Raw genomic sequence first — 26,968 nt, 5'->3', positions numbered from 1 at the left:
GGCAACCAGCATGAGTGACATCATGCTGTAAATCTCTGACTATTTGTTTTTCCCTAAGTTCAAATGCGTCGACCCACAAGATCTTACGGCGCGGTTTCGTCTGGGACTCAAAGTTCACCGAATTCAAACTCCACGTGAACTCCGTGCTCCTCTGCTCGCATAAAATGGAAGTGAGCGGGGAGGCTTTCGGCTTAGCTCTCGGTCAGAAAGAAACATCACATGGAGCCAAATAAAATATCCTTCAGGTTGGACGCACTCTTTACGAAATATGTTTCAACAGATGTGTGTTTTTTGGTTCAAGGACATGGGTCTAATTCGAAGACCACCAAGATAATTGGAAGGATTTGTCTGGTCTAGTTAACCGTCGTGAAAGAAAATGAGAAAAATAAGGAAATGGGGACAATCTAAATTGTATTTCATAAATGCATTGTGCTCAGGAAAGTAGATGATCAGTATGTTATTTTGTACCAGGAATATGTACGTAAACAGGGTCACGTAAGCACCATCCACTCAAAACAGACACAGAACTCCCGAGCTGATCGTATCTTGCACACAAATTAAGCATACACATAATTAAAACATTTATTGCAGTAGCTGTATACCTGTAGCGTAGCAACAAGGATTAACTGTTTCAGTATCTGTGATGTCAGACACCCTCACAACTGACAAACATACTGCGATAAGCAAATCACTCCATCCCACTTAACTTCTTTATACTGTGACATAAATATGAAAGTGCTTTACAAACTGAATGTCTCCTTAATGCACAAATCAACTCTATTCCAACAAAATAAAATGACACAAAAATGACCAAGTAAATTTTTAAAAGCTATATCTTTTTTAGCATGCTTTTCCATTGTGTGATTAGCCTTCCATGCTGTGGAATAAAACAAACCTTTTCAGACAGTGGACTGACAGATGGTTTTTCACGGTTGACCCATTATCTGCACATGCCTTTTATGTTTTTTTTCTTCAGTACCAACGACTTGATTTTGTATTTCAGGATCTGTGTGATTATGTTCTCTAAATTTGGCAAACATTCAATGCGTAAGGCATTTGAGGATGCTCCCTGTGGCCGACATGTTCTCATCATTTAAATAAGCAAAACTCAGTGTCTGAAGAAAACGTCATGAAGGCACAGTGATTAAAGTGTTATCTTAAGCTGTGTATTCTTATGTACTGTATGGAAAAATCATAGTCCGTGTGGAAATAATATATATACATATGTCAATAAATTGCAGGTACTACTGAGGGATTGCGCTCAGTTAAATCACAATTTGAATAAAATGTATACAGTAATAAGTTCAACGTTAGATAAAACATTTAGCCATTTACAAATATATTGCTATTTAATTGTACTGAACACTTTCAAAATCAGTTTATAGAGGAGAGCTTTCAGAGCTTTTCATTTTTATAATGCACATATTGAGCACTGACATCCTTCATACAAAATGTGTGTTTTTTTTGTTTTTTTTTTTAAAAAAAGGTCTGCCTGTGGTTTTTGCAGTACTTGAAGAAAATTATTATGAAATATGGGCAACATTGAGTATATTACGGGATGGAAATTTGTCTCAAAATCAAACTTTTTTTAAAGAATGGGGTAAATGTTTTCTCGTTGTACATTATGCCACATTATAGACCATTGTCCGGTTGAAATCCCCAAATCCTGATGACAAGCCATTATGATGACAACAGCCTAGAACTGTCCCTATTCACTGTGGTTATTACAGGTACATGATAGTGGTTAATAAGTCTTATTTACAAACACACAGACAATGACGGAATAAACAGGTGTCCACTAACAGTGTTATTAGATCAACACTCTCTGAAATGTAACTCCATTTTCTTTGATTGTGTCGATTAATATAGTCCTGAACAACTCAATAACAACCACACCACAAATATTTGTATATACTGGTCAGCCATGGTAGTTTTTTTTTTTCTTTTTTTCTTGGAATTTGTTTTCATTTTCTCCATTGTATGCGTGTCCTTCCTCCACTTGTCACACGTGTAGTGGACAAAAAATGTTAAATGGCAATGAGTCCCATTAAAGAAAAAAAAAGAAAAAAAAAAGAGGTTTCCTCTAGAGCGATAGTACACTTGAATCGTAGGGAACACAGCACGAGCACTATAGTTCTGTTGCCTACATAGTACATGTGGCTACACTGCAGAAGCATCAACTTAGGTGGAAAGAGATGAAACAGGAGAAAACAGGAAAGGAGAGGCGCTCGGATGAGTTGCTGCGCCCATCGCGGATGTCTCACAGCAAAGAGGCGAAGTCCGTCTTATAGCTGCTGGTCCTTTGGGCTGTCTGGGCAGGATGCTGGCTGGCAGGACTTCAGACTCACCAGTGGAATATCAGCCATGCCACTGCTAGTGAAGTGTCCCTCTCCGCTCCCAAACTGCTTCCCGTCGCCAAAATGCTCCGACCGCCCGCTCTCATTTTTCCAGGTTCTGGTCAGTGTATGACCATTGAGAAGTTTGTCCTTGGGACCCCACTCCCTCTGAGATCCAAAACTAGACACAGGTGACTTGGGCTGCTGGTATGATCCCAATGTCGGGGGCATCCAGCAGTTGTCTGAATGTCCAAGGACTAGGCATTCCTGTGTGCACATCTCTGTTGCCTCCACTAGACCACGAGGTCCCAGGGGACCATCTGAAAAAGGAGGAGATAAAAGAAAAGAGTTAAAAATATATTCAGATGAGTGATTTTAAGTGCGTCATTCCTCGTTACCACCTAACAACATGATCCCATGGATGGTTTTCAAACTGGTTGCTGATGATGATTTGAATATTCATTTTATCCAAGACATTATGGCAGGAAAATGTATTTATATTATAGCATTATCGTGGTATGAGACCAAATACTGTCTTCATCTTTCGATCATCCTTATATCACAATACAACATAAATGTTGTATGTAACTTTCTGAACTTACCAACCTGTTCTGATAAGTACCCATTGTTATTCCTACAATATTGCCACAGTTTGTATACTGAGGCATTTGGTCAAAGATATTATGATATTTTTTATCTAAAAGTCCTAGCATTTATGAAGTGCTTCCACGAGATTTCAAAACATCATGATATAAACTGTGTATTTTGATACAGAAAATCACAGCATTATTTTAAGTCCATGTCCCTAAACAGAAACAAGGCTGCCAAGCAATACTTTGTCATGTACCTGCAGTGTAAATCTGAGTTATTCCTCACAAGCTCCGAAAATATTTTACAAATTTGAGGCTCCGAAACGTTACAACAATTTATTCTCCTTGAATCAAAATAAACAACCCTGTCTCCCAGAAGTGATCTTTATCTACAAAACATAGTATTTTCCTCTATCAAATTCCATTCGATTTTCATACAATTTCTGCTCTTCCAATACAACACTTACAGCAGCCAATGTATTATTAATGCTAAGTTTTGGCACTTGAGGCACTTATGTTAAGGTTGATTATTGTGGTCTCCAAACAATCACTGCTGACTTGAAGCAAAAGGAAGGACATGTCTGCTTTCTGTTTACCACTTTATTCGGTACGCCTGTGTTTCTGCAAACATGTGATCAGTCAAGGCAGTGGCTCAACAGTATGTAGACATGGCATGGGGGCTCAGCTGTTGTGTTTGATCTGACTGTGGTGCCAGACTGCGGTTGGAGCATCTCAGACTGCTGATCTCCTGGGATTTACATGCACAACAGTCTCTACAGTTGAGAATGGTGTGAAAAACAACATCCCGGGAGCAGTGGTTCTGTGTGTGCAAAAACGGCTTGTTAATGAAAGAGGTCAGAGGAGAATGGTCGAACTGGTTCAGGCTGACAGGAGAGCAATGGTAACTCAAATATCCACATATTACAACAGAGCTACACATGTGGAGGACCATCCCTGTACAAACAACAAATCTTGAGGCAGATAGGCTACATGGGACCACAGAAGGTATCCACTCCTGTGGTCTTACAGGAAGAACAGGTTACAATGGGTACAGGCTCATCTGAACTGGACAGTGGACGATTGTAGACATGTCGCTTGGTCGGACAAAACTCTATTTATGCTGCCACATGCCGATCGTGGGGGTCAGAATTTGGCAGAGAAGGACGAGATTCCATGGATCCATCCTGCTGTCAGAGAAACAGGATGATGGCGGTGTAACGGTGTAGAGGACGTTTTTCCTTGCACACATCAGGCTCCTACATACCAACTGAAGATGTGTTTAAATGCTTAAATGCCACAGCCTACCTGAGTCTACTCATCTTCTAATGGCCACCCCCTGCTGGATAATGCATCATGGAAGAGAGCACACAGAACCTCAAATCGGTTCCACCAACAAGAGCATGACCTCTGCGAACTACTCTGGCCTCCACAGTCGCAGGATATCAATCCAATAGATCACCCCGAGATGTGGTTAGATAAAAGAAATGAATGTACAGCTGGCAAATGTTCAGCTGGCAAATGTGCAGCGAATGTGAGATGTTACTATGTCAATACTGACCAGAATCTCTAAGGAATGAATTCAGCACCTTACTGATGGCCTGCCGCAGACAAATTTAAGTTAAAGAGGGTCCTGCCTAGTTAGAGTTATATATAGTGTTAATAACCACAATCTTTTCCCAATCTAATCTAATCATTGATGCAACATTGACCCTGACCATGTGACTTATCTTTAGTAAAAAAATGGTCATAAAAAAAAAAAGACCTCCATTTTCCATTTTATGGAACAGTAAACCTTTGCCGGTGAATTTAATTCCTAACATATTAAAACCCATTAGTAGTATTGTAGTCGAGGTTGAAACTAAAGTGCCCAAAGTCCGTTCAGACTTGACCTGTACACTGTTGTCTCCAGATATGGCGACTTTTCCAACAATAAAAAAACAATTATTCTTATCTGGCATCAGCTGGTTTCCTACTCTCCTTGAGGCTCTCCAGCTCAATTGTGAGGCGCAGGTCATGTGAGTTGAGAGACCTGGATTCAGTGGACCAACCAGCAGCCTGAAAAATGAATGAGCTGTGCTTTTTTGAGAGCTGGAGAGTATGTGGGGGGTTATAGATCTTGAGGAGGATGAAAGGTTGAAAGGATGATGAGTTCTCTTTGAGCGCTGTCATGTTGGTCCATAGAGGAATCTACAGTGCCTATATGATAATACAGTGATAATAATTACAATTATAATGATACATATAGTACAAAAAAATACAGCAGTGCTAAGAGACACTGACTATCTCAATGATTAGGCTTCATAACTTCCTTCATCTCTTTTTTCTGCTGTTATTGAATCTCAAACTTTTAGCTGTGTTATGAGTTTGATTGAAAATAGTCGCAGTGAGTGTAAAAAAGATAGCAATCAAAGCTCTGTCACTGTCAATACATTTTCAGATACCGTTTTGAAATCTTTAATTTTGACCAACCTAATGTCAATAGCAAGGCTGAGCTATAGCCTGCAGACCACAACAGCACAGGCTCACTATTTCCTGAAAGTAAATGATAGATGTTACTCCTTCCTCAGTAGGAATAGTTTCACAGTAGAAATGATCCGGAGCCCCTTCCCCAAAACCCGGAAAGAAACAAAAAAAAAAGTTGAGGGTCAATTTGCATCAGAACATAGAAATCAGCGCGACTTTCCTCTGTAACTCATTGCTACCATCTGGCTACTCCTGTGATGAACATGCTTCATGATTCAGACATTAAAAAAAAAAAATCAAACAAGTCAGTGTTTCAGGTGCCATTTGCTTGAATCTCATTTGATAGCAAAACATGCATTATGCGTGAAATATAAGGCAGTTCTGCTATTTGAAGAATTCATGTCCTTTGAGTCAGATTTCTTCTTTTTTTTTTTTTTTTCAAAGAAGCAACCAATTCTGTCTGTGTTTGAGTATCAAGCTTCAAAGAGTAATGAATTCATCTGTTTTTGTCCTAAAAGAGAAAATGATAACTATTTGTCCTAATTTGTCCCTTTGGTTCACAAAAGGCTAATTGGCTGGTGGGTAGGTTCAGTAATATTTCAAAGGGCTTTTCTTCAGACTCATGCCTGGACATGTTTTTCTTCTTGTTAATTTAAACTTACTCAGACAATTTGAGAGCCATTTTTGTCAAGACTTATTAAAGGAGCTGAAAGTATTGTAGAAATCGTATCTTGGTTAATACTGAGCCTTTGTATTTAATGTATTACCCTCGGTTACTTGAGTGCTAATGGAATTAATTCATGTACATTAATGAATGAAAATCTTAAATTAATATTGAAATGATGAGATTGATAAAACAAAAAAAGCATCACAACAATGGCTACTTCTGTCTGATCAAATTATTATTTGACACTTTGACACCAAAGACAAACTACTTTAATTTGAGGGCTTATTGTTGCTGATCCTACTGAGAATCAATAATAAAGTCTATAGCTATAAGCAGGATAACACAATTGTTTTGGTTGGCCGATCTTTATGGTTTACTCCCAAAGGTTCAAAACCCTACTGTGCTGCTATGCAGTAATTGATGTGAATGCAAATGCAGTATCATGATTAACTGTTGTGGTGTTTGTAAAACACTGGAAAAATCCATCTCTAAAACCCGGTAAGCACAATCAACTACTTTTATTGCATAGTCACAGAAGAAATGTATTTCTTAAAAAAGCCTTTAATTTAAACCTTAATGTCAATTAATGTATTATTTGATCGGTATGTCTATAAACGGATTTGTAATGCCATTTTTGGGGTATGGGGCATTTTTCTAGATAAAGAAATTTCATGATCCATTTTTAATCTACAAAATGTAAACAAGCCTTAGAACTTAATTAATAAGTTTAATTAAATGCAGGGCTGCTGTACTGACTTGCATTATTTTGTGCTTTGTTTATTGTGGCAATCAATTAGCAGTCTATATTGTGTTTTGTCAGTAACTAAGTGAAGGTTTTTTTCTTCATGTTTATGTTTTCATCATAAGCAAAGCATCTTTGATTGTAGATGTTTTCATGGGGAGAGGGAGTCTTTCCTGTTTCCACGCCTCTTATTAGGGGCCGAAATGGTATTTCACCCATTGGTTCATTTGCTGTTTTTATGACAGGGTCTTTGTGAGTCATTCATGTGTAAGACAATATGAATTGATGCAATTCTGGTTTAATAAGAACATGTCCTCATATTCACTAAGCCCTGCTGCCTGAACCCTGGTTTCTGCCTTTGAAAGCACATTCTGATGTATGATGTGAAGAAAGCCGAGGCCTGAGGAGAGAGTCAGTCACTCTTCTGCATGAATGTGGAGTCCATCACAATAACAGGCACTCATAATTGGCATGTGAAGAGTCTAACCAAGACACACATTATCATAGTTGCATGAAGAACCACAGAGAGCAGCAATACATGGTTCCCAGAAGACAGCAAGATGAATTCCTCAAATGAGATTGCAGACGAGTGGGGAGACATCTGGGGGGCTGTTAAGGAAAGAGAGATGGAAGGAAGGGAAAGGACTGCACACATGTGCATAGTGTGGAGGGTTGAGCAGAGAAACTATTTACAGACATGCCAATTATGTGACTTTATGCTTTTGTGTAGCTTTAGGTAAGTGATTGTAATAACACAATAATGGTGAAGTTTCTGATGTCACTCCTTCCTTGTTTTTAATCAAGGGGTGCTTGGAAAATATTTTAAATGAAGCAAAGAAAACCTCGCCTGATCTGTGAATGACCATATATTCGCATGTAGTGTTACATATTTGTAAATTGATTTTGGCAGAACGGGGTGACTTCAATGTCTGTCTTTCATTTTTAGTAACAAAAGCAGAGCCAGCCATTAATCAAGGGCACTTTGTGCTTTCCTATTCCCCTGGTGTAATAAACATGACCATTTGCATGTAGATTGTTTCAATCAGTGGTCCAAGTGGGCAGCAGAGGATAATTTGAATCAGCCATTTTCCCTTCTAATCTTTGCATGCCTGCTGTTTGAGACAATGCAGGGACAAAGCTTGATTGAAAGACCACTTGAGGTATAGAGCTGGTAGGTAAAAAAGGAAATACAGCTGTATATAGTAATGATGCTAGTGAAACCAAACCATGGGGGGTACCTCTGCAGTTGCCATGGAGCACCTGGAATGATTAAGGAGTCATTTGAAGGAATAGACAAAAAGTGTTACAAATCGATGTGAGGTCAATCTTCTGCACAATTGGCCTGGCAATAACCAATGAACTAATAGCTATAGCAGAGCAACTACACAAATTAAACGGCCAACCTCAGCCCATCATTTGCCACCTATAACTGCAAACTGAAACTGCAAACAGCAAGCATCGCAGGTGTCTCAAAATGCATTAAACAATCTCAAGAACTATATATATTTTGTGTGTTTTTTGACTAACACTTCATTTAGTAATTTTGTCTAGTTAGCAACAGACATGTTGTTATATATATAAATGACATCCATGCCAGGTGTATGAAAATATAATGGTACAGAGCAGCTTCTGAGTACTGCTTCCGTAAGCAGATATTTATAGATTCATGCCATGATCTGGGACTTATGTTGGAGTGAGCAACTAAATGGCCAAAAGCTATTCCTGTGCACATTCAAGTCCTGTTCACCCTAGGGTTTTTGCCCATCAGCACGTTCCAGCATGAGGTTGGATACAGATCTTAAAGTGTATGTTTTGTTGCCACATATGGTGCATTGGGGACATTTCTGAATGCAAATGACCCCAGACATGCACAAGCATGGTGGTTTAGAACATTATGAACTCTAATCACATGCAAGTGTGTTCATGACAGACATGTTGATTGACGTCCTGATTTTTTATTTTTTTTTGCACACTCTTAATGTTTTGCATCAGACAGAATTTATAAACATTTCCAACGCATGTTGTTAAATGAGGGCCCAGGTGTACCATACATCTCTTTAAATTTCTTTTAGGGGCACTGGCTACAAAAAACAAAACACATTTTCACTTTAGCAACATCTTCAGGATGATCTTCAATCTCCTGTCCTTTACCCACCAAGGAAAAAGCAGACAATGCTTTTGTCCCCTTCACCACTAAGTAGCTTACTGCGGTATACCACTCTCTAGGAGACCAACTCCATGCTTAAATCAAACATAGTGCTTATTCAAAACTCCAACACAGCAGACTAGATACTTCAAACAAAAACAAAACACCACACAACACAATACTTGTGCGTCAATCTCTCTTTACGGAGTCCCTATCGATGCATATGTAGATGGAGTCCTTCCAGTCACACTGTGCAGGAGTATGTTGGTCCATTTAATTGAAAGTGCACTGTAAGAGGTTGAACCCTCTCCCATCAGCCCTCCTCCCTCTGGAAGGGGCTTTCTGACATTGTAGAAGCACAGCCTGTAACATACCCGGACGCCCACCTCATTAGCCATTGTTTTCTCTTTGTTAACTTTTTTGCAGTTTGTCATTGACTTAATTCTCCTGTGGTCTGACCTACCATTGTCCCGTGTTTTCATATCCACACAATCGATATACACATGCACACACAGACAATCCTTATTTCCATCTTTCTTTCTTTCTTTCTTTCTGGAAAGCTCTTTTTGATCATCTGATTCTTAATATAGCTCTGTGATTTAATCTGATTTAAATCGACTGAGATTGACCATCAAGGGTTATTAGCGGCAGCTTTTTCTGATTAGCTTGTGCCCAAGAATCAGCTTGTTTGCCTCATTACACTCTGACTTCCCACTCTATAATCAGAGTGACATCTCATGTCATGTATCACCACTGTAAATAGGTTGGTGAATGAGCATAATGTCAGCAACAACGAATTTCAGATTTTGATTAGAATCCGTAGTCATGCTCAGTAATATAGATGTACATGCAAATGGCGTAATCAAGAATCTGTCACTGCTGAAAACCGTGTGACGCGGAAATGCCCAGAAGGTGTCAAGTGACATCCCGCTACTCCTGCTGAAACCTTGAAGAGCTGTGGACAGATGATAAGCCTGAGCACGGCGTGACACTACAGCTGTAGATAAGAGGCCCCTGGGTATGTACTCCATTGTACTGCTGCCCCCGAAAAAACAAACTCGTAAATCTAATACAGATCTCGTCAGGCCCAGTGAAATATAGGAACTGAACTCCGCCATGACTTTAGCATTTTGCTTTGCATTGTTTATGGTATTTTCTGAGTATGTAGCTTCCCTGTGAAAGGGCGACTCTTGGATTTTGCCCTTTCACATATGAAAATCACAATATTCCACACACATTAAGTAGTTTCATATGTGACAAGCAGTTTTTTTTTTTTTGCACATGCATTACAATTTACATATGAAAAAAAAAAACATGAAATCACGTAAACAAAAATATGTGATTTCCACATTTTTAAAGGTTTCACATGTGATTTGTAATTTACAACATACACATACTTATATGTCATTGGCTTTGTTTTAACATATGGATTAGATGTTTGTAGGCAAAATGTGTCTCTTCACATGTGAACAAAACACCACACACACAGATGAAGATTTCTACATAGAAAATATCAATTCTATCATAACCATCATTTAAAATTACATTTTTAAATAGAATGTATTAATGCATTTTGACATTATTATGTCACTCACCCCTTTCCAGTAAACATATCTAGTGTGGCATGGTAGAACAGTCTTAAATGAATACTGATCCTATTTTTTTTTCTTTCTAAATGAATGCATCATGGGGAGGGAAAAGCAAAAATGATTACTCCTAAAATTAAAAAGAAAAAAAAAAAAATCTCTTCTCAATCAAGCTCTTTGACACACACACAGCTCTATTTGTATTGCTGTCCATTGTCAAAGATTTGACTTTAGCATGAATATTCAGTTCATCTTGCAAATTCTCAGCCCTGCGTAGATGAATCAGAACATTTAACATCATGTGTTCATTTCATTCACACGGATTTGCTCCCACAATGTTTAGCGCTACTTTGTCTGCACATAGCTCGTTGCTCATGGTTACCATTCTCAAGAAGTCAAGTTATTTCCTGCACACATCCACTCACAGAAGCGCACACACGCAAAGACACACACACACACAAGCAAATAGCCGGTGGCTGATGTTTGGTGCAGCACCCCTGAGTGCTTTAAATAACATTGAGGCACAGGTGTTGAGGAATGCAAGGGATCAGAACTGTGTCAGATGGTGCTGACTTTTGCTTACAGCACTGTGCGAGTGCTGCAGATGTCCACAAAGACGGATAACTTAAAGACAAAGAAACCATTAGGTTGCCTCCTGATGCGGTGTCATTAGCATGTGCTGCGGGCCGGTCTGTTTAATTCTGCAGAAGCTCTTGAATAAATGTGAGCCATGAGCAATAGCTGCCTAACGATAGACACTTTGACCAAAACACATTCACATGTCTATCTCTCAGTCCTCCTACTCAGCATCATCACATCACTGAGGTTACAGAGGAGGGGAGAATACTCCTCAGTTTTGTCCAGAGGTTGTTTGCAACTATAGGGGAGTATACTTGTTTTAGTCTGCTGGCTATTACTAATGAGATAACGTTTGGTTAATTAATTGGATGCGCACTATCAGTGCTGATGTGCCAGTCCCACACTAACAACCTACAGCCTTCAGAGTGGCAAGGGGGAATGGGTGAAGAGGGAGTGAGAGTGATTGATTGCGGGGGATTTAGTGTCCATAGGGCTTATTTATTTATCCATGCTGTTAAGCATGCCCAGATGTTGTTATTTGGGGATGAATGAAGCTTTGTTTTGGTCCAGCATGTAGGCTCAAAGTGCCATACTGCTGTCTCCAGCTGCCGCTCAAAAAACCCACAAGATACATCTGGCAGATTCTTCCTCCTTGCTCTAAAATCTGCTGTTGGTTTTCCATGTGACCCTTTCATCCTCCACTACAACACATACATACATAAATACATACGCAGGCGATCCATCACTGTGTACACCAAGGCGTATAATGGCATACAGTGTTATAAACATAGACTGTATTCATAAAGATTTGCCTCACACCAAGAGCAAATATATAGTAAATAGCTTGGGGAAAAGTGTGAGTTCCATGGCGGCCGGTGTCCATCAAGGCATAGAATTACTGGTCCACACAGCTTTGCAGCAAATTTGAAAACAGGTTCTGTGATCTACAGTAAAGGGCATCTGTGGTTGGATAGATATGATAGTAAGCAGAGAAGAACAGAGCAACATACTGGATGCATCCTCGAGAGAATACTAGTCTGGCTGATGGATCCTTTCTAGAGCTCCCTTTGAGGCCATGCAGGCAGCAGCTTCTCATGAAAGGAGATGAAGGGCAGCGGCGAGTCAAAATAGAAAAAGAACTTGAGAATGCAAGTGAAGGGTGGTCAGAGGGATAGAAAGGCGGAGCGAGCGTGACGGAAGAGAAGAAAGTGAAGTGGAGGTGAGGAATGGCGAGGAAAACAAAACACAAAGCCTGTCAAAAAAATGACCGTCATTTACATAATTTCCATGATCACTGATAAATATTATTGGCTCAGACCTCACTTAAAACTATTCTCAGATCAATTTGTAATTCAAATATTCAACCCAGGCTACTCTCTATTGTTCCCACGCAGTTTTGCTGTTAAAAGTACCTTTTACTGCAAGATATGCGAGGGAATAAGTGTAAGACTGATGTTTGTGTGAATTATAGTGGAAATGAAGCTCACGTGTGATTAGCATTTTCCACTGATTTCATTTGTCTCACAAGAAATGACTCGATTTTTTTTACCCATACAGTACCACACATTGCACATACAACAGTATCTATAAGCTATGACTATTCATGAACAGTGTTTACCGTACGTATTCACTCATCATTCAGCTCTTTGTGGAGGCATCACTGACAGCAGTTAGCAAGTAAGGTTAAAATGCTCTTTTTAAGTGTTTTCATCACCATGTTTTTTGTGTCAGGTCTTGTTTACTTCTCTGATATTTGCCCTGCACAAATGGTCTGCAGGATTGGCATCATTTTCTTATGATTTAAGAATCATTATAAAGTGATAATTGCACAGTAGCGCTGTCTGTTGCCAAAACAGCCTGTGAGGCTTTTGAAATTGCACGTGGTCTGACATCCCTCACTACCAATTAACTAACAATGTTTTATCTTTTGATCAAAATATTTGGTTAATAGTATTCAGGTGAGAAACAATTAATTCTTAACCCGCTCCAATTCACCTCTATTACAGTCTTGAGTCTTATTTAGAGATTCAAATTTGTAGCAACTACCTCGCAGTAAGGGCACATTCTGATGGGTAGTTAACTTTTTTTAAGCATGGAGCTAAAAAGTTGAGAAATCCCCAAACATATTTGCACTGCATTTCATTCCTTTTACTGCCAATGCTTTCTTCACTCAATGTTTCCCCTCGTATCTCCAGTGCACCACTCCAGGGGTTAACTTCAGATCCACTTTAAGTGGAATATTCTATGAAAGTTGTTGCATTTTAGTAAAGCAACATTAAAAAATGATACAGTTGTTTGAGGAGTCAATATATATCCTTCTAACTGTAAAAGCTTGCTAGATGTTTCCTCTATACGGAATAGTAATGATTATTAATTTAAAGTTCTGGTGTTGCTATCTTGTAGCACCGAGTCAATGACAACAAGGCCGTATTCTCAAAAGCACTGCTCAGATCACACTCAGCATATTAGCTTCTAGACTTCTCTGCAAGGTTTCAATAGAGATGCTCATCAATATGGTATGAATCATATACTTTGATCATCTGGTCTCTCATGCTTTGGGAGGAGGCTTAGGATTGTCCTGAATCAGACAGTGTGGAGAGGCGACAGAGTCTGTAGAGCAGAGTTTTAGACATGCTGCAGAGTTAAAGCGCACGGGCGCTCCAAAAGACTCTGGCCTTTCCTGCTCATCTTCTACTGTACACCAAAACATTTTGTTTGCCCTTCTGGGTCACGCCACCACCAGAAGTTTTTGTGTGACTCCCGCCTTGTAGACTGTAGCAGTGAGGAGGAGTGGAGGAGGGTGCTGGAAAGTTGGAACAAGTAGAACTATCAGCTTAATGGCTGGAAGACAAGACAGCTTGTAATAGCAGAGGTACCAATCACAGTTTTCTGGCCTTAATCCAGATCCTTTATTGCAATATTTTGTATTTGCCAGGATTTATTTTTTTCTCTACATGATACCTTTGCTAAGTACACATTTTAGTGACATAAATTAAAATTGTTTGAGAGCTTACTAACTTTTATAAATTCCACCTCCGGCATAGTTTCTCTTTGAAGGTCTCCAAGCATATTTTGTACAAAAATACAGTGTCTGGTGTAACATCTCTGGAGTGCTGAGTGTCATTATGGATATGGTATAGCATAAACGTCTAAAGGAATTTGGACAGACTCGCTCACAGACTAAATACTAAAGGCAAGATGCAGTTTTATTCAACAACAGCATTTCAGAATTGCGGTGCACCTCACAAAGTTGTTGAGGCAGAGCGCTGAAGCATGCTGACACATCAAGCTCACTCAGAGTGCTGTGCGTTATGCAATGATCAAGTGTTTTAATCGAGCTCACCTGGGAGATTCTGTTAGCTGGAATGCCTAGAGCGAACAAACAAAGGAACCAAACTGGATTGGGCTTCACTTAGCCCATACCAGTCCTTCAAGAATGCATGGACCAACCCCAGCCCCAATTACTGTACATATCAGCTACCTAAAGTGATGGATTTTCTTTCTTTCATGTGATATTAACATGGAGTAATGAAGGGCAGATTGCATGCAACAGGCATATTCTATCAATTTAGGGGGACCAGAACACTGTTCCCTGTGGCACTGTGCTGGAAGAAAAAGTGTAGGAAGTATGCCTGAAACTGGCTTGGCGGCACCAGCAAAGGGGATGATGTGGACTAAACCCATAAAACCACCTTTCATCCCCTCTATGTCGGGATGAAGTTCCAGCAGAGAACATCTTTACTCTGTCTCAGCGTCCAAACTTGTGCCTACAGCTATTAGACTGTAGGACGCTTTGGGACCAACCAACTCAAATCCAAGCCAACTATAAGGAAGAGAGGAGTCAGGGGTCTGTACTGCACTGCGGTAACCAAACAAACCACCATGGACAGCTTGCTATACTTGTATGCAACAGAAAAAAAACATTTTTTTTTTTTTGCTTTAATGGTTTTTGCATGAGCCAGTACTTTTTACAGTTTACACTGTAGATATGTCAGCTTGTTTACTGTTGGATAATAGAGTAGTTGTGAAATCCATAAATGTGCATTTTTCTGCAAAGAGGACAGCTAGGTATACATGTTACTATGGAGCATACCTTTAATATGGCATACTGTTCACAATACCATTGTGTTCAGTGCTTATTTTTCCAAGGCATACGCTGTACATGGCCTAAATACAAACTTCTCGGTTTTCAACAGAAAAGCCAAAGAGGATAATTTTAGTCGACTTGTCCAAAAGACTGTTTTGACAGATCTGCCACATCTGATGCAGTAAAACTGACGGTCAGACATTCAGTTTGATGCTTATCTGTACTGCCATCATTTTATTATCCATCCATCCATCCATCCATCCATCCATCCATCCATCCATCCATCCATCCATCCATCCATCCATCCATCCATCCATCCATCCATCCATCCATCCATCCATCACTACTGTCATCCATTAAGCCATCCATAAATAACACAAATGACCATTCTATAACTATGGCTATATAACCCATATGGAAGCTAAAGATAGGATACCAATGAAAAATGAGTGCACTTAGTATGTTCATTTTGCAATGGATAGCCTGGGAGGGCAGATACTGTGAGATCATCACAACTGTTTCTGTAACAATACTGTCATTTCACAGGCTACTGCTGTTATTATAAGCTTCATATATATAGATAATATCCCTAATACTGTCACTCCATTTTTCTGATTCCTAAGGTTGGATCAATGGCACAGTTAAAAAATATCAAAGATATAATACAGAACATAGACATTCTGCTTCTGTTAGTAATTCACATCTGTCTTTTATGTTTCTGTTTGGCAATGTAGCCTAAAGATGGCAACGCAGATTCTCAAAACACATTTTAAATTGCTGTTTTACACAGCTCAGTGCAAGTTCTCAGTCCCCATGACAACAATAGCCATGTAAAAATGATTTCTTCTCGCTCTCTAATCTTCCACTGCATTAGACTCAGCCACTGACCTTGTAATCTAATTTCTGTTCTAAGTCAGTGAGTATGCCTGCTCATCTCGACAGTGGATCGAATACATTTCTGGTCAAAGACCCCTCGTAGCACTGATGATAAGAATGAGGCAGCTAAGTGATAACTGATTCAGTTTTCACACTTGCCCCTTATTTATTTTTCTGTTTAGAATAATAATGACATTTATATAACGTATGTTGTTTTTCTCTCACAATCCATCGGACAAGTGAGGAGTTGGACAAGTGGAAATTTTTAATCTGGAGTTGGCTTTAATTTGTGCTCTTGGGACCATGAACATCCCTGCCAAATTTCATGTTAAGGTCTGGCCAAAGGGCTGCACTGACAGGCCACGCCACTTCTGTTGCAGAAGAATTAATGAATACATGTACAAGCCTACGAGTCCACAAGCCCTTGTCTAGAGCACCCACAAACACACACTCAGTTACAGTAAACACTGTCCATATAACAGTCACTAATAGTCTCTATTGACATTTGAGGGATGAAGAATAGATTTTTAATTCAATAAAAGATTATAATCTTTTAATCATTTTGAGCCCGCTGTGGCGGTGAATATAATCTCACAGATACAGATAATGATCATGTTGACCTCATAAGAAAGTAACGCAGCACCATGACCGCAATTCACTTGCCCCTATGTACACACGAGACACCAGGAAATCCAACCATCCAAATGAGAGAAAATAATGACTGCGAGCATAATGCTTCTCAGTGGTTCAGTCCAATTGCTTCATGGTCGGGCGTATCAGACTGCACCTCTTATTCATACACTGTTTTCATTTGTGATGAGGTACTTTGGGGGCTGCAGGGAATTACTATGATTATCTTTCATCATCATCAGTGACTGAGAAGATAGAACATTGTAAAAAATATAGAGAATTTTTTTTTTTTTTTTCAAAAATGTCTTTCAGTGTTTTATATTTCTAAAATATCAATCCAACATGATCTAGTCAACTTTCATGGCTCAGTGTTTGCATCATGTAACTAAAGGACAGACAACTGAGACCTCAAAAATAAATGTCATGGTATATTAATAAATATCATGAGTATCAACACTGAGTTCCAATACAAGAGATGAATCTAGGCCTGCGATGTCCCTGTAAATACTTTATGTGCCTATCCTCCTCCACAACCTTCACACCATTACTTTGCCCTGTGCTATATGATTACACTCCTTTTCTTACTGGCACTAAACACTGCCAGTAAAAATGGCTGAATTGCTCTTGCAAATTAGTTGCATATGAACATGATTTGTGAGGGACGGGGTTGACCCGTTGGGGTTTACTACAAAGCATGTAGCTGGTCATCTTATGTATTATAGTTTATTTTTATTGGTATAGGCAGATAACGTACACCAATAACACTAATGCTCTCTCATAATATGAACATATATAAATGATGCAGTGTGATAGATGTCTGTTTAGCCTGCTTCAAATAATCACTGGTTAATAAACACCCCTTACTGCAGTTAAAACAGACTATATTTTAATTGACATACACCTTTTCAGGTTATTATTTCCAAGCAATTAACTGGTGATATTAATGTGCTCCAGTGAAAGTTATCACTATCATTACCTCTAATAAGATTTAATAAGAAGCTTCATGCTAAATTAGACAAATAATTAAAAATACCTGTATGATTTTTGGATAATTTAATTATACCTGAAATTGCTTAAATTTAATTTTAAATGAAAGTGCCCTTTTCGTCTTTTACGCCCTTCTCCTGGAGTCACTCAAGACACCAAAACAGAGACTCAGAGTGCAGAGTCTGAATGCGCGTCAAGGGCGGGTAAATGGCCTGTGGCAGGACGCAACAACACTGGAACAGTTATGGTGCTAGGTATTCATAAACTCTGCCGGTAAATCCCACACACTCAGTCATAAGCAAGAGGCATTAGCATAAAGAGGAAGGGGACCCAGCAGATACAGTAACGGTACCTGCTGAACAGCAAAACGGGTTAGAAAAAAAAAAAAGTGACTGAGAGGGAGAAAGTCTGAGAGACAGATAGATTCTGGAGTGAAGTAGTGACAGGGAGACATGTAATTCTCCGTGTTGATCATTACCCGGAGCCTGAAGGAATTTGATAATAAAACAGAACCTTGTTAATCCCCCGAGAGCTCTGTAATTGCAATGTTGAGGTACATCTCCTCTCTGTTAATAATTGTAATTTCAGAGCATGCTCTGCCTACATACACATTTATTCATAATTACCTGAGGGAAAGGATAGTGTCGTACTGTCTATTAAAAGTGCAGTGAATTAAATGGATATAAGGTATGCTGGAAAAAATTAAGGCCAGCGTTGTATTGATTTGGTACTAAAATGCAGCTCGTTAAATTAAAGAGTGGGAATATTTGTCTTACTTTGTTTCAAGGTCATCGATATGATGTATGGATTATGCTAACAATGCCAACTCCCAACCTAAGTCTTGATGCCGCCTCACTGATTTAAAGGGTCTACAAGCTACTCCCCCATGTGTCATCAACAGTTTACCGGGTTTCGTGTCTTATGCATTGCACAGGTTAATTGTCACATGGCTCACAAACATGTCTCCCTGTCAAGCGAGCAAATGTGACAGAAATATCAAGTTGTTCAGGCATTAAATTGGCAGTCATGGAAAAAGTTAGCACCTCCTCTTCAACACATTGAACCATCTGCCTCGGCGTAGTAGTGTTAAGGTGTCAGCAGTACATAGCAATTATATATCTAAGTCCGCTGGATCGCATGAATTGATGAGAAAATAAACAGTGCACTCAGAATAGTACAGAATATTTGCAGTTGTTCAAAAAAGTGCTCAGTTTACATTTACAATCAGTCAATCATCATCAAAAGTTTAAAAATGCTTCCCCATTGGGTCATTCAAACACACACAGCTGGGCAATTGGGAAACGTCAAGTCTTCACATATCTGACTGATACAAATTTAATGAGGGAAATCTGTGAATGATAATGTCTTTTACAGAAATATCACATTTGTTTGGAACATGTCAGTTGAGTATTCCGCTCTCAGCGCATGTTGCCGTTGAAAAAAACGACAAAGCGAGAACACAGAGGGAATAAAAACCCAGAAAACGATAACATGAGAAATGAGTGAAGGCCATATGCATAAATCTGCTTTGTGAGATGGCGGGTGTGTGGAGAGGAAGTGGAGGTCAGGGCCTGGCAGAGACCCCTGTTGGGTGCAGGTGGCGAATAACTTCTGTCAGCCAAGTAATTAAGTGTCCATCACATCCTTGCAGGAGGGCTGTGCAACCCAGAAGCCTCTTCCAATCTCCATCTGTGAGAAGCACTGGAGATACAATATGGCTCTGGTATATATATATATATATATATATATATATATATATATATATATATATATATATATATATATATATATATATATATATATATATATATATATATATATATATACCAACACGTGATAAAACACTTTGATGGAAAATATGCACATATGTCATCAATAAGACAATTATAATATTAAAATAAGATAAAATGTGTTTATATAACATGTTTAAAGCATGTTCTCTTTTTTCGCTTATAGGTGCTTGAAGTCACAGTCTTGGTTATTCTATAGCATAAAAATGTCTGTCTTTAAAAAAAAGGGGGCTACGAATAATGGTTATTTGTACTGTTGAATAATTGCTACTTATTTTCACAACTAATAATTCAGCCTATCAAATATTTCAAAATTGAAAAAAAGAAAACAAAAACTTGTTTCAGTTTCTCAGAACCTAAAGTCATGTCTTCAAATCATGTCTACAATCATAAAAAGCAAAGGTAATGCAGAGAATCCTAACATTTAAGACTGGAACCACTGAGATTTTCACTTGAGAAATGACTGAAACATCACAAACTGTCATGATTCGTGCATTAGCCCCGGACAGGAAGGCTCTGCAGCAGGTGATCGACTGAGCATCAGTGATATCGGAGGGAGATGTCTGTGAGATGTCTGCACAGAACACAAAGGACACCAAAGGACAGCACCCACCCCAGCCACAGTCTGTTTACCCTGCTGCCATCTGGCAAAAGATACAGAAAAAAGCTGCTGCCATACCACCAGACTACAGAGCAGCCTCTTTCAGACTGTGAGACTCACCAATTGATCCTCCACACTCCACCAAATAACATAATTAGTTTTTTTTTTTTTGCTTAAAGTGTGTAATAAGGACTGGCATAGGATTAGCAGAACAGACTTGGCAGAAATGGGATACGATGTAATATTCAACTATGTCTTAAGCAGTGTTGTTCACACTGACATAGGAGTCATCATGTTTTCATCACCTTAGAATGAGCCGCTTGTGTCTAAATAGGGGCGTACACGGATTTCGCCATGTTGCACCGCCATGAGTCTGCAGTAGCTCAGAACGGACAAACCTGGTGAGGGCCTTTTCGCGGTTCTAAATTTAGTAGGTGGCTGCAGTAAATGCATTGGTTGGAGGAGGAGGAAGAAGAAGAGCCAGCAGCTGCTGTTGGCTCCTGCCAAACAGACTGAGTGAGAAGTTTGACACCACAATCTGATAGAGGATGGATGATCATACTCTACATACTAAGAGATGTATTACAAGAAAAATCAAAGGAGCTTGATGAGTCGTGGCCAAAGAAACCAAAAGTAGATAATAGAGGAGATCGGGACAGGCGGCAGCATGAAATGATAATCAACATTAGAGTTGCCTTTTCAAGATGGAAATCTCTGATTATAAGAAATGTTTGCAGGCTGATGCTGAAGTGTCCTGCTTCTTGTTGGACAGGTAAGAGTAACGTTAAAGATCACAACCGACCATGAAATAAATATTTCTCCCCTGCTGCTGCTGATGATACAAACCCTAGATAATGTACAATGTTTGTTAGCAGTACATTGGTCTCACAGAAAAGTAATGCTGCCACAAATAACATTAATTTTAGCATGCCGTAGTCTCAGTTCATACCTTTCAGAGAGCCGGAGGTTAATGTAGCGTTAGCAAGATCTGAAGTCTGTTGCAGTAAGACAACACATGGCACGATAACTAACTCAGGTATTTAGGGCTGGGAGTGTGCCACAGACAGTGAAGGAATGACTTAGTGTGACAGATAAACATATTCTTTTAAATTACATTACATACATTAAAGACTAGATAAGATTAAATAGCTAGATACATCTTTACCTCACACTTGAATTAGCAGAGACATTCAACGCTGTTGTGAACTAGTCCATATTTAGAAAATGACTTTCTTATCCGTGAGGGCCACTGTAGATAAATACTCAATATATTACACACTGTACCTCTCAGTAGCATTACGTACCATCGAATCATGTTTCATTCCAGAACCCTGGTTTTGAGAAATATTAATCGACCATTGAACCTTTAATCGATGAGCAATATAGTTGGTGATATTTTTTTTTTTTCCCGATGGACTATTTGACTGATAGCTGCAGCTCTTTGACTCTTAAAAAGCACTTTGGTGGAAGAGGAATCTAAACAACTGCTTTAGTTTTAGCCTTAAATCAGAAACCTCAGGTTCCGCAAGGTTAAAAACTTTGAAAATGAGGCTTATTTATTGACTGATGTATTCCACTGCAATCTTATCTGCACGATAAATAAAGAACAGTCTAATTTATGAGTCTCAGGTTGTCAGTATATTGTAGCTAAGCGCAGTGTCACAAAGTTGCCGAGCTAATGTTCAAACTGTAATTAAGGAGATAAAAGAGCGGCAGGTATGTAATTTGTAAGAAGCTACAGGTAGTGGATGCTTCGGGTTTTAGTATAGCTTTGAATAATCTTCATATTTTCACCCGTTTAAACAGGAAAGTGAATCAAAAAGCAATGATTAGGTGTGATGATCATAAACATGGATTTAATTGATATGGTTTCTGACCTTTGATGGGGTTCCTGAAGGCAAAATGTCAAAAGGAAAAGAAAAACATGTCATTATGTGTAGGTGATTTTTTAAAAAGAAAAATTATTACCATTCAAACACCAGCTCTAGCCCAAAGTATATATATATATATATATATATATATATATATATATATATATATATATATATATATATATATATATATATATATATATATATATATATTGTACGCTGTAAAATGTACTGTCTATTGTATTAAAGACAAATCTCATGCTTGGCTTTTGACACTTTTATCATGATTGCTTGTACCATATGAAATGGTGACAAACGCACGTGACATTCAGCTCCAATGCAGTTCAACATATTCATTTTGGAACGGGCAGGTGCTAATATGTGTGGTTACTCAGTTTTAATGTCGGAACATGTGTGAAACTAATTTGTTGTTTTTGAAGATGGCGGCAATTAATCTCTCAAATGACCTGGCTAGATTAAATGAGAAGAAAGAGAGGATGCTAGGAAAATAAATGCCAGCATTAGGGAAGAAATTACAAGATGACCTTACTGAACAATGATTTATGGATCCCCTAGTCAAGCAATTACAGCAGGTGATACCTTTGAAATTTCAAACCATGGAAATTAAATTTGCTCCTTTGCAAACTGTGCACTTGTCAAGGACGTTTAAACTGTTACCTACATCGGGAGGCTCCTCTGCAGTCATCCCTCTTCCCCTGGCAAATCACTCAGCTTCCAGAATGATAGAGCATATACGGGAATGGACAAAATAATGAAAACATCTAACGATACATGAATATCAAATACCTAAGAGGCAGTAGAGCTCAAGGACGCAGATTTCAGAGGTGTTGGGAAAGTTGTTTTGGCATTAGTGTTTCATACACCAAACTTTAATATGTCATTTGGACAGCTTTCCTTCAGTGTGCACAACCAGCAAACAGCAAACTGGAGGTATTTGTTTTTTTTTTTTTTCTTTTTCTGATGAAAGAAATAAGTAGATATTGTTGGTTACAGCCACTGCCTGGATAGAATGAAACCATCTGGATGAAGACAAACGTAATTTAAAGTTAATAAAGTTCATCACAACTCCCGCTTATCACAATGTTGTTGCTTTTTATCTTTCAGCAGTGTGAGTTTCCTGATTACAAAAGTTTATACATCTTTGTGTGTTTAACTTCAGCCAATGACAATCCTGCCACGAATAGCAACACATGGTTTAATGCAATTTTGTTGTTTTTGGGGGTTTGAAGTGTGCTCAAGCAAAGTTCTTTATTAGTACTAATTTGTTATTTTCACTATATTCCACTATATTATTGGTGCTTATCTGTGTACCTGCATTTGCAAACGCGAAAAGTTTGGGCCCATTTGAAAAGCTAAGCCTCTTCTTATTTCTGTCGTTTCTGTTATTTATGCAGTGATACAATAATGGTAGAATTCATTGTACTTTCAGTGTATGCTGCCTTTTCAATTTCACTTTTTTGGATAAAGAAGAAAGATCACAACAACCTTGCAATTTTGAAACGTTTGGGAGAAACAAATCAATCAAACTAATCTCAAGGATTATGTTCCCTCATTGGCTCTCCGAGGGAGAGATGATAAGAGAATATTTTCATTATGCTGCTTTGTGCAAATGCCAAGCATTGAGGTGCTCGTAAATCCTTACATCTGTGCCTACCATCGTGACTCTCCCACTCCTGTTGTAATGGCTCTTTTCTTGCATACAACTGCAGAATGTGTCACATGAGGATGAAAGCAGAGCTGCACACCGCTCAGGAGCATTCGGAGCAACTGTCCACACCCTGCCATATGCTACGAAAACATGAAAGTATAAGGCAGGAGAACATTCTTTCGTTAGTTATAACGACTCTGATATCAAGCTGAGAGGGGTTAAAATAATCTGGTGTATTCACTCCGAGGTTATTTATAGTGCTATTTTAATATTCTTTATTATGCTGATTTATAATTGCAAAGCTGGTCCTTCACCTACCGTTTTCCAAGACAGATGGCGGCATGTGTACAATAGATCTACAAAATTACATTTTAGAGCAGAGAAGCACAAGTTGTAGCTTACTTCCTGAACGTAACTTTCCACCGAAAGAAAGACTCAACACAATATAAATCAGGTATTATGAAGGCAGTTGTTTTGTCCCTGCTTAGCACCATCAGGTGGGTAATTATAACAAATGGGCTACTGAATAAAAAAAAGCAGACTAACTCCAAAATTCAAGCTCATATTGAGGGACTGGTAAGAAGCGATGTTTTCGCTTGCTGTCTTTGTCTTATTCCTGACGATGCTGCCCTTACACAATATTAATTCACATTATTTGGTTTATGTCCTAAACCTTTAAACACATGTCAATTTTGTCATTTAACATTAAACTTTCTTATTCTTTTCAGTCCATGGCAAACACCGGCTGTCGGCGGACACTGGCTGATTTTGTTACTCTAGCTGAGCAGTACTCAAGAGCAGAACTTCTCAATTGTTGTCAAAAGATTGGCATTATTTGATGGTATGCAATACTGCAATGGTGAATATGTCCTTTTGCCAGACACAAAATGTTGAGGTGAGGTTTCATGTCACAACCAACTTAACACTGCCCACCTCACCCTCCATTACGGTGGCTGTGAATAACTCAGAAAACGAAATACCCTCTCTAGAGCCCTTGTTTGGTTTGTCTGTTCTCATCTACTGAAGAAACCTGAAGGTCCATGATGGCAGACTCGCTCCGGCAAAAACCCACGCAACCCCATAAAGGGATAAAGCGCATACAAAGAATGGATGGATTTTCTATGTCATCCTTAATTCTACACACTGGCCCTTTAAAACACAGTTGCTCCCATACTGTAACATCACATGGCATCAGGGCTCTATCTCGCAGGTTATAAAACTAGATAAAGATTAAATGCTAATATTGGTAAGAAATTGTGAGCAGTAAGGTAGAAATATGACAACATCGCATTTACTACTCTACATTTTTCCATCTTTATTCCTGGCATTCGGTTTATCTATTTCCTTAATAACCTATTTTTCATTAAGAGGAAAAAAACAGATTGTTTAAGGTGTGCCTTATAAAACTACATAAAAGAAGATATGTTGGAATCACAGTTATTTTGGAAAAATAAATGACAGCAAGGAAGCCTTGGGCAGTAGAGGTAGTGAGGAATAGCTAGTAAATTGTAAATGGCACTCTGTCAAAACCCATTCCTCCTACAGTCCTTTCAGTCATTGGACATTTGATGAGTAGCTTTGTCTGCTCCCCTCTCAATGTCAAAAAATCAGCAGGCATTCTGACTCTCTGATGGGGTCAAAGACCCCTGCCGCTGTGAGAGGGTGACCATGTTGAGTCGAGGACACGCTCTGTCATCACACGTAGACATACAGATTTCCTGAGACACAAGTGAAACACTATGAGTGCACTGAAAAATAAAACAAATGAAATGAAATGTACACAGTAACATTTAGGTGGCAGCCAGAAATACGTCGTCATCATTGTGTACGTCTGCAGTCGTTATTTTTGTCCTACATTTTGAATGCTCTGACACATTCAATAACGCAGATCTGAATTCGCTGACAAAGGAGTGGGTATGAAAGGAAAGACATGTATGGGGCATGAGCATAAATGGTGCCAGCGGCCTCATCATTTCATTTCCTTTAGCCCATCTATAAATGGCATGCATTTTAATCCTTTTAATTACGGATCCTCGCTACAATTACCTCAAATTAAATTACTTTGCAAACCTCAGAAGGATACATAGCTAACTGAGAAGAAGAGGATCATTCTGCCAGGGATTTAACCTCAGTTTCTCTGTGACACATTGAGCTATCACCCCCACCTCCTAAATTCAACTCCATATGGAACTGAAATATTGAGAATGCCTAAAAGCCCATACTGTACCCATTCGAGAACCCAATCAGCCCTCAAACTCCTCCAAATCCCCTCTTCCCCAGTCCTACTCTATTCAGGGGGCTACAGAGATTACAGAGAAGAACCCTGCCTGGCAGGCATGCCACACTTAAATAATCTCTGGGTGAAATCCCAGTGTTAATGTGGGGTTTCTGGATCATGGCACTGCAGTGTGTTGCGGCGCTCTGTGGCAAGCTGGTCGCAGAAGACGGCCATGCACCAGGAGGCAGAGGATGTACAGGGAGAGGGCTGGGAGATTAGAATGAAATGAAGGAGAAGAAGAAGAGTGATGGGAGGAGAAAGAGAGGGAAATGGGGAACGGGAAGAGAGTGAAGAAAGAGAATACAACAATGTGGCGAGCAGATATGAAACAGATGAAAAGCAGAAGCAGGGGAGACATAGAGGGAATAGAGAGGATGAGAGAGATACCACTGAGGAGGCGAGATAGTCCCCTGAGTGGGCCACGAGAAGCTTGCCAAGGTCTAAATGACATTACTCTGCATGTTATATACTTCATGGCCTTGGGTGGGTGTCCCATGTGCCAAGAGATGCATAAAATCCTGACTGCTATTCTTACCCTTTCACTACAGCTGACCCATAAACACACTCGTCTCACACTTGAAGCGTGGCATGAAACCAAGTATGCTCAACGCGGAAAATGAATTAATTACTTGATGTTTCAATTGCAGCACAATAATTGCTTTAGTCCACAGGATAACCAAGAAAGTGAGAAGATAACATATGCCAGAGAAGACGACAGCATAATTACAGGATTAGTGTAGGTCTTAAAGACTCCATCTTTCACAGATACACATGGAAGCGGAGAAGCAGGAGAGAGGGACAGAAAGACAGGGAAGAGAGAGGGAGGGATCTTTCTGAAGGAAGAGGAAGCTCTTCTTTAACAACAACATGCTGGCAAATAATTGTAGGTGTGGGAGTGCTCTTTTTGCATGAATACAAAATATCAGTGCGCGCTCCTGAGTCCTGCACATTAATATAGTAATCAAAGGAATACCAAACAAAAGCCCATAAGCTCTACGCTCTGCCTCCACCAACCGCTCTCCATTCTTGGTGGTAACCTTGTCATTACTTCATCTCCTGGCCTTGATTCT

At 39.2% G+C, this 26,968-nt stretch overlaps 1 protein-coding gene across 5 annotated transcripts in view; it reads right to left on the bottom strand.

Annotated features, from left to right (window-relative positions):
• Window positions 1-568: 568 nt before the first annotated feature.
• The window catches only part of LOC119018500 (protocadherin-9), a 209,267-nt gene continuing 182,867 nt past the window's right edge, over window positions 569-26,968 (bottom strand). For all 5 annotated transcript variants that reach the window (XM_037096213.1, XM_037096209.1, XM_037096212.1 and 2 more), the window contains one exon: window positions 569-2,656. In XM_037096213.1, the coding sequence (XP_036952108.1) occupies window positions 2,286-2,656 (371 nt within the window). In that variant the 3' untranslated portion in view covers window positions 569-2,285. The remainder of the gene's footprint in view (window positions 2,657-26,968) is intronic.

This window comes from Acanthopagrus latus, chromosome 4 (assembly GCF_904848185.1).
Source record: "Acanthopagrus latus isolate v.2019 chromosome 4, fAcaLat1.1, whole genome shotgun sequence".
NCBI lineage: Eukaryota > Metazoa > Chordata > Actinopteri > Spariformes > Sparidae > Acanthopagrus > Acanthopagrus latus.
This window is presented reverse-complemented; position numbering and strand designations above follow the sequence as displayed.